We start from the raw sequence: 15,892 nt of genomic DNA on the forward strand, positions 1-15,892 counted from the left end.
GAAAATTTGATTATAATAGGTCTTGGTGTAGATTTCTTCGAGTTCATCTTTGTTGGATTCTTTTTTTTTTTTTAAAGATTTTATTTACTTATTTGAGAGAGAGCGCAGTAGGCAGGGGGAGAAGCAGGCTCCCCACTGAGCTGGGAGCCCGACGTGGGACTCGATCCCAGGACCCTGGGATCATGACCTGAGCTGAAGGCAGACATTTAACCGACTGAGCCATCCAGGTGCCCCTCTTTGTTGGATTCTGTTGAGCTTCTTGGATGTTTATATTCACGTCTTTCATGAAATTTGGTGTTGTTATTACTATTTTATAATCTTAGCCATTCTAATAAGTGTGTGATGGTGTGTTATTATTAATCTGCAATTCTTTAATAATATATGATGTTGAGCGTCATTATTTGCCATCTGTGTATCTTCTTATTCAGATCATTTGCCCCACAAATTGGCTACTACTTAGAGCTTTTGTGCTTTCATTCTACATAAGTTTTAACATGTCTTCTCTCACAGTGGCTGCCCCTGCAGTACCCTTTTACAGATTCAGCCTGACACTTCCAAGTGGCATTGCTAGCTTCCTTTGTGCCCCTGTTGTACTCTGTATGTTTGTTCATCTTAGCTTCTTTAACCTCCTGTTGCAATTGCGTGTTTTAAACTTTGCTTTCTTCTGCAATGCTAAACGCTTCTCTCAGGCAGGAGTGTCTTTTATCCTTGTTTATATCACCTGCACTTTTTGAATACCTGGCACCTGGAGGTAAGGAAGTGTTGCAGAAGTAGGATGACCAACCATTCCTTTTTGACTATAGCTGTCCTGCCTTTAGCACCAAAGGTCCCATGTCTAGGGAAATCTTTTAGTCCTGGGTACACTGGGACATTTGGTTACCCTGTGCACATGGTTCGTAGGATAGTTTAAACGGTCAAAGATGTATCTGTAATGAATAGCATTGCTGCTTCCGTCTTTGTGCCCTTCTTGTACTCTGTATGTTCTTTTGTCTTAGCTTCTTTGACTCCCAGTTGCATTCACAGATGTTTAATTTTGCTTTTCTGTGTAGTGGTGAACACTTCTTTTGGACAGGATTGTGTTTTGTTCAAGTTTTCTTTTAAGGATTTATTTTATTTATTTGAGAGAGAGTGCACGAGCAGGGGCAGGGGCAGAAGGAGAGGGGGAGAGAGAATCCTCAAGCAGACTCCCCGCTGAGTGTGAAGCCCGACATGGGGCTTGATCCCAGAACCCTGAGATCATGACCTGAGCCGAAATCAAGAGACGGACACTTAACTGACTAAGCTGCCCAGATGTCCCTTCATTCAAGTTTATATCACCTGCACCTTGCTGAGTATCTGGCACCTGGTATTCTCATATGTTGAGTGAAAGGCTGACTGATTGAATATACATTGATGGAATGTTTTCAATAACTTTTTGCTTTTTTCACAAAGTAGAATATAAACAATGGACATCCTAGGCAGCTTGTTGTTTCCCAGAAACTCAGTAAAGAATTTGAGATTGAATAGGAATGTGCTCTTTCAGGGGCCATTGTCATTCGTGGATGTGTTTGTGGACTTTACCTGGGAAGAGTGGCAGCTGCTGGATCCCACTCAGAAGCACCTGTACAGGACTGTGACGTTGGAGAACTACAGCAACCTGGTGTCCCTGGGTAGGAGCTCCCTCCCTGAAGGGACTGTGTGTCATCTCCAGGCTTCCCCTTCTTGGTGGCTGAAAGCTGGGTGGCTTTTGCAACATTCTTAGTGATCTTGGATTTATATTTCAAGGCCAGATTTTCTTAGTCTCCCTTTGGCATCAGAATATGCTAGTTGGAAATGGTCTTCACTTTTCCATGGGGCAGAAGGGCAGCTTTATTGTGCTGCCTCTAAACTGACTCTTCCCCCTTCTTCAGGGTTCAAGGTAGTTTTGGTCCAGGTTGGTTATGATTTGCCATTCACAGGGTATCAAGACAGCAAACCCGATATCATCTTCAAGTTGGAACAAGAAGAACTGTGGATGATGCAGGCCCAAATCCCAAGTCAAGGCCATCCAGGTGAGTGATGAGGATACTTAGATCTTTTCTTCCTTATTCAGAATTGATGTGAATTCTGATGTGACATACACCTCATGTTTGTACTTTTTGTCTCATTCGTAACCATTCTGTCTTAGTTCATTTCTTCCTCTCTGGAATTCTCCGTTTCCTGTGTACTTTCCCAGGAGAGTAGACTCATTTTGTTATGCGGTTAAACAGGCTTTTTTCTCTATATCTCTCTTGATGTGACTTTCACTCTTCCTTCTACTTTCTTTTTTTTAAATTATATTTTTAAAATCTCTTACACTTATAGTCAACAACCATAGTCCCAACATCCTTCCCTCTCCTTGGAATCTATTAGGAGAAGTCATCACTGTCCCTTCTAAGTGCATTCCCACATCCCTGGATATTAGTCATCCTCTCTTGAGCCCTCCCCTCCCCCTTCTTCATGGGCCACCCCATGGAACCCACTCACACACTACACGATGAAGTGCTTATTCTTTTCATGCTTTACTGGCTTCTCTTGTTCTTCCCTCTGAGTCCAAAGGGACTTTCCATATTCACTACTTTTTTATATATTATAACCTTTGAAAGACATCTATTCTGAAGATTTAAGCTGTTTTTCTCTTTTGGTCATTGACAGCCCATCCCTCTTTCATCTGGCCTTTGGTACCAAGTTTGATTGGTCCATTGGGCATCTTCCTTGCATGTGCCACTCCTTTGTCTCATTTTCAGAAACTGGAATTGTTTGTCGCATTGCTCCATAGCCACATCATACTTTCTTCTCACCTTTCTGATTGTTTATTAATTCTGCTCTGCTTCTAGCTCCTTCTCTTGGCACTGGAGAGTCAACGTAAACCTCCTTTATATGCAGTTTTCTTCACTAGTGTTGCTGAAATCTGTTAATATTTTGGTTCCCTAAAAAGAAGTCTTTTAAGGCCCCCATATTCCCAGTTTCCACCCAAAACAAGGCCAGTATCTCATTTCTTGATCATTCTATTTATTAACCAAATGTATGCATCTTACTTGTTTTGTTCATCTTGATATTGCTGTCAGATAGGTTTCCCTGACACGGTTAATCGGTCACAGGCATGGCAGAATGAATCCAGTTAGTCTTTGTATCATTAGGATTGTTTCAGCTGTAATTTCTGATTAATCCCAAATCAACCTATGAAACAGAAGTTATTTATTACCACACATCACAAAACGTCCTGAATTGGGGCAGCTGTAGTGTTGACTAAGTGATTGATTCAGTAAATCACCAAAGGTCCATCTCTACCCTGCCATTTTCCTCAGGTGCACTCCCCTCGTGGTCATCAGGTGGCTATTACAGTTCCAGCCAACACCTGCAGATATACCACTGGCCAATAGAACAAGTAAACTGCTTTTCCCCCATGGCTCTTTTTATCAGGTGGTAAAGCCTATTCCAGGAAGTCTCAGCAAACTTGTCATGCTTAGTGACTAGGTTTTTATCACATACCCCTGTCTGAATAAGACTCTGGCAAGGGAAGTGGGCCCACCACTGTTGGCTCCGATAAATGATGCTTCACCTTCTGGGGGTGGGGTAGAGGTAGCAGTGGTGATGGGTCCCCATTTCCCTGAGTGAAGCACATGGCCTTAAGGATGGGTTTGGGGGAAAAGTCAGGCTTTGCCAGTCAGGGAAAGGGAAGAAGGATTGTGGGGTAGGCAGCACTGTCTGCCTTCATCCACCTCTTTGGGTAGGCAGCTTCTAGTCATACTCTTCTTCCAATCCATCCATCTTCAAAAATATTTCACCACTCATTTTCCTTCTTGTACTGTATTAATGGAAGTCTTGGATCCTTGTTCCCAGGTAACATCTGGTAACATACAGTTAAAGCTAAGTTATTCATGTACAACCAAGCAGACAAGTACAGAGTGGTAGAGACACATGCAGCGTAGGTACAACGGGAGCCCCCATTCTGGGAGAGAAGCCACAGTGAATGCCACATAGAAGTCTGGTTTGCAGTGCGTTGACTCCCTGGTTGGGCAGTTTGCGCCAGGACTTCCTGCTGTGGCAGGGGCCTAGTGAGCCCTTGGTTCTGCTCTCTCAGCGTAATTCCCTTTACCATTGTCTTCTGTAGCTACACTCAAGATGGTTGTTTGGGAGAATGCTATTCTGTAGCTTTAGAATCTGAATTCTGTTGGTGCAAGTGGAGTTTCCAGGGATTACTTGAGAACCGCAACCAGTAATCATCTTCAGTCATGTTTAAATAATATTTAAGCTTAGGAAATTCTGTCTTCTATACATTGGCTTTGGTATTGTTTCCTCATTTTTGGAATTCTTTGAAATTTCCCTTGAGATACCAACCATAATATCTTTATCTGCCATTATTGTTGCATAGGAGAATGCTCAACAGAAAATGTGTTAAGGTTTCCTAGGAAATCAAGAAGTCAGAGCTGTGGCTAACCAGGGGAAGTAGGACGGTTACGGTTCCAGCCACAGAAGGGTTACACGGTAGAGGATTAGGACAGATTTAGTGTCCATGAACTCTGAAATTTCAGTCTATAGGGATAAGACTATTAGCCAAACACATGAGCAAATCTGATTCCCAGGCAAAGGTTAATTACTCTCTGGCCTATTTTCTTCTTGATGGAAACATTTCTGAGTTTAGAACCATGGAATAGCCAGTAACACTCCCTCCCAAGTCATCATGGTAGTCAGAAGTTCCCAGCATTCATTTCTCAGTGCATCCAGGAGGAGGTAACTCCCCAACTTGGGAAAATACAATTTGGAGACTGTGCAAAATGAAGAGTGATCAGATTTGAGAGGTAGGGAAACCTGGAATGAGGTATTAAGGTCCTCTGATCTGCCATCTCTAAGCCTGACTTGCTGCCATATTCTCTTAATGCTGTTTCCTGTTTGTTGCCTTGGTCAGCATATTACTTCAGGACATCTAGATCAACCATTCTCTCCTGGTCAGCCTCCAAATACTTGCCGTTGTGCCTGAGGACTGAGTCCTGTGTCTTGTTCCCTCTCTACTTTCTTTTTTTTTTTTTTTTTTAAGATTTTATTTATTTTTTGACAGAGACAGCGAGAGAGGGAACACAAGCAGAGGGAGTGGGAGAGGGAGAAGCTGGCTTCCTGCTGAGCAGGAAGCCCAATGCGGGGCTTGATCCCAAGACCCTGGGATCATGACCTGAGCCGAAGGCAGACGTTACGACTGAGCCACCCAGGCACCCACCCTCTCTACTTTCTAATTTTGGCTTTTGGCTTTTATCTTCAGCAGCGTTCTGTTCAGCCTGCCCCCTCTCAGTGTTCTATTCCCCCCAGGTAAAACCACTTTCATCCCTTTTAGCTCTTTTTTATGTTATTCACTTCCATATTTCTAAATAACCAGCTTATTCTACTGCACCTTGATTTTTTCCCCAATGGTGATTATTCAGTATAACAGTGTAACGATTTAATTCCCTTTCACTCCCCCTTCTTCCACACTCCCCATGATATGCACACTGTCTCTTCTTATACCCCAGTCATCCTACTAAAAGTTATTTCATTTGGATTAGATCAGTCTTCAGTTCTTACGTCTTTATGACTATGTAATTTCTATTCACAGGTGAATCATGCAAATATGCAATGGCTAATTTTTGTTCATACATCATTTTTTTCTTTTGAGTTGTTTTATTTGCCTGCTGATGTTTCTCTGTTCTTATCATTAGTGTATTTATCGTTAACCTCAGACTTTTCTTCACGTGTCTAAATATTCCTGTGCCACATTCAGCCACATTAGTGATTCTGTCTGTCTCTTCCTGATGATGTCACTCCCTTGTCCTTCAACGTGCTCCAGCGTGATCCTAGTTTACCTCGTACTCTGGCTGTACTAGTGTTTTATCCTGGAGTCTCCTTTCAGATTTTACTTTCCATATTTATTCTGTGTCATCTTTTTTCTTAGTTTGTTTTGTTGGAGCACCTGTTCGAGTAGCCTCCTGTGAAGGAGTGCATGTAACGTAAAATTTGAGACCTGTGCCTCAGAAAATATTTATACTTTACTCCCGAATGCTCTGCATTTTGTCCTCTAATGATGCTACTGTCATTAGATTAAAGTTAGATGCCATTCTCACTTTGATCCTTTATACGAAGCAGTTTTGGTTTCTCTGGAAACTTTACTACCTGCCACTTGTCCTCAGTGTTGTGAAAGATCACACTGATTTTCCTTGTGCATTTATTTTCATGTATTTTGGTATGCAGTAGAACTTCATTCCCAGGAGGACTGTAAACTGATTTGCAATGTTTTCTGAGTTTCTCCTGAGTTCAGCACCGTGATTGGCACATAATATGTATTCAGTAATTATTTGTTGAAAGAATATAATGCTGAGATCCCTTCCAACTGCTTTATATTTTTTTTATTTTTACTTGTGCCTATTTTGCTTTCTTTACCAACATTTTAAAACTTAAAACCATTCCTAATCATTGTCAGTTTTCTATGCCTATCTTTATTTTTAGTTTTGTTTGTTCTCCTCGGCCAGGAGTTTTGGTATATCTATACTTGAGATTTTATTTATATTCAGATCCGATATATGAAACTTAAAGTATACTCCCTTGACATGGCATTTTTAAGGTAATTTTATGCTATGCCAGGTTCATGTTATTTTTAACGTATAACTATTTTCATTGCTAGAAAAAGTCTGGGAAATTGATGATCATACGGAATGGCATCAGGAAAATCAAGGCAAGCTGGAAAGTGTGGCAAAAGGCTATGAATGTCCTACATTTGGAAAACTATGTCTTCTTACTACAAATTATGTTTCTTCAAGACAAAAGCTTCATAAATATATCACACGTGGAATGAGTTTTAAATATAATATAGATTTCAATAGTAATTATGCTGGAAAGAATTCTAAAGAGTTTCGTGCATATAGGGAATCATTCCACCATTCTGAACATGAGCAAACTGTTATTGGAATAAAATATGGTGAAAGTAATGAATGTGGAAAAACTGTCAACAAGAAGTCACAACTCATATGCCAACAAATGTATATAGGAGGAAAGCCTTTTGAATGCAGTTTTTGTGGGAAGACCTTCAGCAGTAAGTCATACCTTGCAGTGCATCAACGAACTCATGTAGAAGAGAAACCCTACAAATGTAAGGGATGTGGGAAAGACTTCAGCAGCAAGTCCTACCTCACTGTCCATCAGAGAACTCACACAGGAGAGAAACTTCATGAATGCAGTGAATGTGGGAAATCCTTCAGTTTCAATTCACAACTTGTTATACATCAGAGAATCCACACAGGTGAGAATCCCTATGAATGCTGCGAATGTGGAAAAGTATTCAGTAGGAAAGACCAGCTCGTTTCACACCAGAGAACTCATTCAGGACAGAAACCCTATGGTTGTAATGAATGTGGTAAGGCTTTTGGTTTGAAATCACAGCTCATTATACATCAAAGAATTCACACAGGAGAGAAACCCTTTGAATGTGGTGAATGTCAGAAGGCCTTTAATACAAAATCAAACCTTATGGTACATCAGAGAACCCATACAGGGGAGAAACCCTATGGTTGTAGTGAATGTGGAAAAGCCTTTACTTTCAAGTCACAGCTCATTGTACATCAGGAGGTTCACACAGGAGTAAAGCCCTATGGGTGCATTCAGTGTGGGAAAGCCTTCAGTTTGAAGTCACAGCTCATTGTGCATCAGAGAAGTCACACAGGAATGAAACCTTACGTATGCAGTGAATGTGGCAAAGCCTTCAGGAGCAAGTCGTACCTCATTATACATATGAGAACTCACACAGGAGAGAAACTCCATGAATGCAGTGACTGTGGGAAAGCCTTCAGTTTTAATTCACAACTCATTATACATCAGAGAATTCACACAGGAGAGAGTCCATATGAATGCCATGAATGTGGGAAAGCCTTCAGTCGGAAATACCAGCTCATTTCACACCAGAGAACCCATGCTGGGGAGAAGCCCTATGAATGCAACGACTGTGGAAAAACTTTTGGTTTGAAGTCACAGCTCATTATACATCAAAGAACTCATACAGGAGAGAAACCCTTTGAATGCAGTGACTGTAGCAAAGCCTTTAATACAAAGTCAAACCTTATTGTTCATCAGAGAACTCATACAGGGGAGAAACCCTATGGTTGTAGTGAATGTGGAAAAGCCTTTACTTTCAAGTCGCAGCTCATTGTACATCAGGGAGCTCACACCGGGGTAAAACCCTATGGATGTAATCAATGTGGAAAAGCCTTTAGTTTGAAGTCACAGCTCATTGTGCATCAGAGAAGTCACACCGGAGTGAAACCCTATGGATGCAGTGAATGTGGAAAAGCCTTCAGGAGCAAGTCATACCTCATTATACATATGAGAACTCACACAGGAGAGAAACCACATGAATGCAATGAATGCGGGAAATCCTTCAGTTTCAATTCACAACTCATTGTACATCAGAGAATTCACACAGGAGAAAATCCCTATGAATGCAGCGAGTGTGGAAAAGCCTTTAATAGGAAAGATCAGCTCATTTCTCATCAGAGAACTCATGCTGGAGAAAAACCTTATGGATGCAGTGACTGTGGGAAAGCCTTTAGTAGCAAGTCCTATCTCATTATACACATGAGAACTCATTCAGGAGAGAAACCATATGAATGTAACAAATGTGGGAAGGCCTTCATTTGGAAGTCACTACTCATTGTACATGAGCGAACTCATGCAGGGGAAAGCCCTTATAAATGTAGTCAATGTGAGAAATCCTTCAGTGGAAAATTACGGCTCATTGTACATCAGAGAATGCACACAAGAGAGAAACCCTATGAATGCAGTGAATGTGAGAAAGCATTCATTAGGAAATCTCAGCTCATTGTACATCAGAGAACTCATTCAGGGGAGAAACCCTATGGATGCAATGAATGTGGAAAAACCTTCTCTCAGAAATCAATCCTCAGTGCACATCAGAGGACTCACACAGGAGAGAAACCCTGTAAGTGCACTGAATGTGGGAAAGCCTTTTGTTGGAAGTCACAGCTCATTATGCATCAGAGAACTCATGCAGATGAAAAACATCTTGATGAATTAAATGTAAGAAACTTTCTTCCAAAAGTCAATTCATAGGAAATACTGGCAAATTCTTATAGAAGAGAAACTCTATAAATGAGATGATCTCATTGTACACCAGACAACTAATACTGAATAGAAACCTATAAATGCACAGCATGTGCAGGGTCACCCACAGAAAGCTGCTTTTTACACATACCCCCCCCCCGGCCCCCAGTAAATGCACACAGGAAAGTTATGAATTTAGTGAACCCTGTGAAAGTTTTCAGCATCAAGTCATACCTTTTTTAAAGTTTGTACAGGTAAGGAACCATATCAGTGAAGTGAATGTTGGAAAGTTATTTTTTTACTGTGATAAAATTTGCAAAGAGGAAGTTTCATAAAGCAAGTGAATATAGAACACACTCCTTTGAAATTCATATTAAACAGTAGGATTTTCTTAACAGGACTTTAATGAGAAAATGGAAAGCCAATGAATGGCAGAATTATCAAAATTACACATACTTTAGGTATCAGAAGCTCATACCTTGGAGAAACTATAAATTAGGGAAATTCTTGATCTAGGAAAGACAAACTTCCATTAAAAAATTAATAATATGTGAGTGAAGAGCTATGACTATGTCAGATGGAGTAACAGAACGCTCGGTAGAAAGGTTCCCCTCACTGTTATTTTGATTAATTTGGAAAATAATTTCCTTTACAAAGTATTGTGAGGGAAATTGTGTCCCAGATGTTCCAAATTGTTAGGAAAGGGTTGGAGAAAACACTCAACTATAAATGATAGGCATGTCCAAAATAGAATATAAAGATTTTTCTTTTTACTGTGTAAGTAAATGCAATCAGGATAACCAGAAATACATTGTAAGATGTACAGGGATATTTAGATGTTATCTTCCTTTGTACTATATGAGTTTTGTGTAGTTTGGCATTTTACTTGTGAATGTCACATATGAGAGGTAAGTTAGATAGATACATGCCATTGCCCAGGGACTTGTACTTAGCAACATTGTTTTTAACAAATACAACTTGTTACTAGAATAATATGATTTATTAAGAATACATTTCAATACTACAGACCTTTTCTACTATTTCGTACCCTTTGTAAGTGGGCCTGGCAACTACCTCTTTGGTTATATACATCGGTAGAGTGCACAATCCATGTGCTTGTGAAGCTGGAATGTGTTCTGTCCTCACCAGTTGGAACATCTTGATTTTCATTAAGATAATCTCTCAGTGGTCATGGTGGGATCATCATTTGTGGTGCCCTGCCAAGGAGTCAGCATGATCATCAAAGTAGGCTGAGATATTTATTCCAGATTTCAGATTTCTAATGGACTCCTGAAGTACCAAAAAGCAAACTGAGCTTTTGTTTTCTGGTAACATTTTCCTGCAGTTATTAATTAGTTCCTTCTATATAGTCTACCCAGGATAGATTTAGTTACTGTCACTCTACAATTCTAGTGCTCTTGTCTTTTTATTTGAGTTACCTGGTACGTGTTTAAGGGGTACGTGTAAGTGATGCTGCTGTTGTGTGTACAGGCACATGTCATTTTATTGTGCTTTGCAGGTAATGCTTCCCCCCGCCCCCCCCCCAAAGTGAAGGCTTGTGGCAGCCCTGCATTGAGTTAATGCTGTTTTTCCAACAGCATTTGTTACTTCATGTCTCTGTGTCACATTGTAGTTAATTCTGGCAATATTTCTCACTTTTCATTACTTGTTATGTTGATCTGTGATCACTGATTATGATTTGCTGAAAGCTCAGCATGTTTTAGCAATATTCTTAATTAAGGTGTGTACATTGCTTTTTTTTAGACATAATGCTTTTGCACACTTAATAGACTACAGTGTAGTGTGAACATAACTGTTACATAGCTTTTGTATGCATTGAGAAACCAAAAGAAGTTCATTTGACGCGGTTTATTGCTACATTTGCTTCATCGTGGTGCGTGGAATGGACCTGCAGTATCTCCAAGGTAATGCCTGTATGTATAGCTGTAGAGTCAGGATGGTAAAAAGCCATTGTGCTACTTGCCTTCTCACCAAGTCTGTTTTCTTCACCAGTTTCCTTACATGAAAGAGCATTTACCTGAAAAGAGTTGGGACCATGGCATTTAGGGTTGTGTTGGAGGAATAGGACTATTCCAAACTGCAGATATTTCTGAAACACCCTCCACTTTCTACTCTTTACTTCGGGGGGGAATCCCATCTTCTACCCAAAGAAACTGTTTCTTCTTTGAAGGAGGTATTTAATGATTTTTGAATGGCTGGTCCTTATTGTGTTCAGCTCATTATATAAGATCCAATCTAAAGATATGTGGGGTGAAGAAGGATGGTTCACAGAAGGGAGAAGAAAGCTTGCATAAAGAAGGAATGCCAGGGCGCCTGGGTGGCTCAGTTGGTTAAGCGACTGCCTTCGGCTCAGGTCATGATCCTGGAGTCCCGGGATCGAGTCCCGCATCGGGCTCCCTGCTCGGCGGGGAGTCTGCTTCTCCCTCTGACCCTCCCCCCTCTCATGTGCTCTCTCTCTCCAATAAATAAATAAAATCTTAAAAAAAAAAAAAAAGGAATGCCAGATATTTGTAAAGTATGTCCCCCAGACCTGGAAAATATGAATATGTGTTTTGTCATACATGTTCTGAGGAAGATTCACACATAATAAAGAATGAACACCTAAGAGAAAGTCTAGATTTGCATACTATTACCCCGTGTCAATTAGATTTTAAAGGTTGCTGTATTGTGTGAGGCAAATCCACATGCAACGTTACCCAGTAGAAGCCAGAAATGTTGACATAATGTTGAAGATAGAAATCAAATACTGTGGGAAAGGCTAATATTAACGTTAAGGTCTTAACCTTAAATGAAAAAGAAAATTTAGGGCTCTTGGCTGGCTCAGTCAGTGGAGTGTGCAACTCTTGATCTCAGGTTTGTGAGTTCAAGCCCCATGTTGAGTGTAGAGATTGCTTAAGAATAAAATCTTAAAAAAAAAAAAAAAAAGAAAGGAAAAAGAAAGTTTACCAGATAAATGAAATTTAACAGAATGAATAGATCTACAACTAGTAAACAAAAAGGAAAAGTAAAAATTTGAATCTCTGTCTTGAAAATCTACCTAGTCCTTCTAACCCTGACCCAGCCCGAGAACAGAAAGAAGTTCCAGAGACTTTTAGTAATGTTGATAATTCTCAGGAAAATTCAAGGAATGATAATCCAGCATTTTACAATTTTTCCCCAAAATCGACATGTGGGGGATAAATGACTTGCAGTTCATATTTATGAACATAGTTGAAAATAAACTAAATGTTAATATAGCATTCATAAATGCTAATAATGTGGAGGGTTTTTTTGTTTAAGTCATGACAATATTAAGTGTAGCGGACCACTAGTCGTGAGTCCAGTATCCCTTCATTACCAGTGGAATCACTGTACTTTTCATAATGCCAGTGGCCCAGCCTTAAAAGCCACATTTCTCCACTATCTTTGTAGCAAAGTATGATCTTGCTGCTAAATTCTGAGTAATGAGATAGAGGTTGCCGACACTGTCTAATGGGAAGGTTGTCAAGGAACAGGTGAAGAAAACCCCTCAGTGTCCTGTAATCATTCCTCACTTTAATACACAGCACACATAGTGCTTGGAGATTGAGCAACCACTACAGAGCCTGGATGCATCTGGAAGACAGAAGCCATCTGCTGCAGGGCTATCTGGTATACCAGCCCCACACCACTACCATCTGAGTATCTTCTACGTAAGGGGAAATGAACTGTCTTGTTTAAGCCACCTTTTCTTTTCTGGGTGGGAAGAGAGTTGGTTCTGTTATATGCAGTGGAATGTGACCCTATAAAAATACATTATGATGTTGGGAGATTTAATAATAGAAAATCTTTTCATAAAATTAACCACACTACCAGATAAAAGAACGGCCGTATGATTATCTCAATGTGTTTAGATAAAACATTTGATGGAATTTAATACCCATAGATTATTTTTAAATATTATTACATTAGGAATGGAAAATAAGTCCTTTACCTTTGCAAGGAGTATGTTCCAAAAACTGACAAATGTCACACTTATTGGTAGATATATATTCCTTTATATTAAGAAAAGTATACAGGTGCTCATCACTTCTATTGAACAGTGTATGACAATTCTAGCCAATGTGTGAAAACAAAGTAAGGAATTGAGGGTGAGGGCAGGAAAAAAAGTTCCATTGTTTGGAGATGTGGTTGTCTCTTTAGGAAAGCTAAAATAAGTTTCAGGCAAATATTCAGAATTGCAATTAGAGTAGGACTTGTACTGGATATATATTTTCAACATTTGTTGTGTTTTGCTTCTGGTTAAACTGGATAACCTACATACAGCATCTTAGAAAACTGAGAACCCAAGCCCAAATGAACATAGCAGTGAAAAGTAGGGAACACTTTATATAAGAAAAGAGAGTTGCTGCTCTTATCCTTGGTGAAATGCAGGAAGAGGAGAGGGCCGGCATGGCATATGGGGGTGAGACAAGTAGGTGGTTGCCTATGGACTGGGGTGACATATTAGAGTCCCAAAGCCCCCACCATGAAGGAGTGTGCAGCCAACTCTTCGCCATGAGTCTTCATGGAACCCTTGGTAGAGAAAGCTTTAAAAAATCCCATCGAGGTGCCAGGTCCTCTAAGTGCAAGGCGGATACTACCTGAAGGCAGGAAGGTGGACAGGGCAATAGTTGAGGGAAATCCTTTAGAAGCAATCTGGACTTTTAGGCTGAGGGAGGGGTAGAGAACTGAGAACACACTATCCCTTCCTGCCCCGCTCCCCCCCCCCCCATATAAGAGAACCATCCCCAGGCACTCAAATCTTTCTGTTACAAAAGATGGGAGAAGGGTCAGGAGAACTGAGAGACTCCCAAGGCATTATAAGCCTTCCCAGAGGGCTATCCTCAGAGGAGCCAGAGACTAGAAGTAGCACTGAAACATCTCTGGGAGCTTGGAAATCGTAAGAATTGGAAAGCAAAGAGACCTCACCAACCCAGGAAGCCGTCAAGCTCTAAGTGAGGCAAGGAGGTAGTTCACACAGTTGTGGAAGCTGGCAGCTTCGAAAACTAAACGTACGACTATATCTCTGCTTTTCCTCTCCTAGCTGTATACTCAAAAGAAGTGAGTGCTTGTGTTCACTCTAAAATGTCACAAGAATATTCATGGCATTTTTACCGATAATATATGAACTGCCAACAGTTAAAAATTCCAACAGTTGAATGGATAAACAACTTGTGATACAACAAAACCATAGAATTCTACACCACAATAAAATACCCACCTTACAGACCATTAGGAATGTGCTGTCTGCTCAGTAACTAGTACGGGCACTCAGTCCCTGATCCCCGCTCCACCTGACCTACCCCCAGAGGCACAGGGGAAGGGGCCTCATTTGAGCGGAGCACCACTGCCTAGCCACCTCAGAACCTGAGGCACAAGGGAAACTGAGTAATACTCATTTCGTCTTTTCAAACAGTTTTGTTATTTGTTCATTGTGAATTCTTTGGTGTTAATTTATATTTTTAAAAATATTGCATTAAAATAGTTTATCTTGATTATGGAGTTTGTTTATGCTTCACTTGCCTCACCCTAGTCCTGGCCTTATTTGGAAGATAAAGTACTCTGTAACACAGCCTGAACCTTAATAGATCTAGACTGTAGGGAGTGTGGGCTCCCCACCTGCTGAGTCATTGCCCTAACATGGGGAAGCTGGACACTAGAGAAAACAAGCATGGAGGCATGCCATGGTGGTGGTGGGGGGCCCTCTAGCAGGGCTGTTAGTCTGAACAGCTTCTGTCACAGCAAAAACGAGAGCCATTTCTAATGTCCTTTGGGAGGACATCAAAAACTAATTTGTACACTATTTTTAACACATTTAAAATCTGGTAAGGTAGATTCCTTCATATTACATTTACTTTTTAGAAAAACCTGGTGGGGGCGCCTCACCAGCTCAGTTGGAGGAACATGTGACTCTTGATCTTGGGGTCATGGTTTTGATCCCCACATTGGGTATAGAGATTACTAAAAAGAAAGAAACTTTGGGGGGAAAAATTTCTGATGATTCTTATATTTTTCCCCTATTAGTTGAATACATTTTTTAAATCCCTGATCTGCAATCTAGATCAGCCTCCTAAGAACCTCTGTTTCACCCTGAACCTCTCTTCCTTCCAGGGAATTACCTTCATCACCATGGGTTCCTCTGTGGGAATTCATGTCCATTCTCACTGCCCCGTGAACCGTTCTTGATGGCCCCAGGGTAAGAACCTCTTGGGAGATTTGTCAGATTTGTTGCATGTCTGTTTGCATATAAGGGCGTTTTGTAGCTGTTGGAGACCAGTCCTTTGGACCCCTTTTGAGTATTGACTAATTATCTCAATCCCATGAAGGGTTCTATTATTATACCCATATTACCAAAGGTGAAAGAAGGTACAGAGAGAATAATTTGGCCAAGGTCATATAGTTGTCAAGTAATTGAACTGTCCACCCCAGGTAGTCTTGGTCCTGGAGAGAACAAAATCTGGAAATAGGTAAGTGTGCTTTAGAATATATTACGTGCTGGGGCGCCTGGGTGACTCAGTCGTTAAGCGTCTGCCTTCGGCTCAGGTCATGATCCCAGGGTCCTGGGATTGAGTCCCACATCGGGCTCCCGGCTCAGCGGGGAGCCTGCTTCTCCCTCTGACCCTCTCCCCTCTCATGCTGTTTCTCTCTCGCTCGCTCTCTAAAAAATAAATAAATAAAATCTTAAAAAAAAAAAGAATGTATTATGTGCTGATGATTGCATCCACATTCGAAAGCATGGAAGAACAGGAGAGAAGGAAGCCCTTATTTACAGTGAGCACGGGTCAATTACATTTTG

General features: G+C 40.7%; 1 protein-coding gene across 3 annotated transcripts in view; it reads left to right on the forward strand.

The window, feature by feature from the left end:
• The window catches only part of ZNF268 (zinc finger protein 268), a 43,194-nt gene extending 28,603 nt beyond the window's left edge, over positions 1-14,591 (forward strand). For 2 of the 3 annotated variants that reach the window (XM_081802498.1, XM_081802497.1), the window contains exons 4-7: positions 1,523-1,649; positions 1,938-2,030; positions 6,647-9,051; positions 11,089-14,591. In XM_081802498.1, the coding sequence (XP_081658624.1) occupies positions 1,523-1,649; positions 1,938-2,030; positions 6,647-9,051; positions 11,089-11,142 (2,679 nt within the window). In that variant the 3' untranslated portion in view covers positions 11,143-14,591. Of the gene's footprint in view, positions 1-1,522; positions 1,650-1,937; positions 2,031-6,646; positions 9,330-11,088 lie in introns of all 3 variants that reach the window. The other variant, XR_014139842.1, reaches the window with a different exon arrangement.
• Positions 14,592-15,892: the final 1,301 nt, after the last annotated feature.

Source organism: Leptonychotes weddellii, chromosome 13 (genome assembly GCF_054177405.1).
Source record: "Leptonychotes weddellii isolate Sample4059 chromosome 13, ASM5417740v2, whole genome shotgun sequence".
Lineage (NCBI taxonomy): Eukaryota > Metazoa > Chordata > Mammalia > Carnivora > Phocidae > Leptonychotes > Leptonychotes weddellii.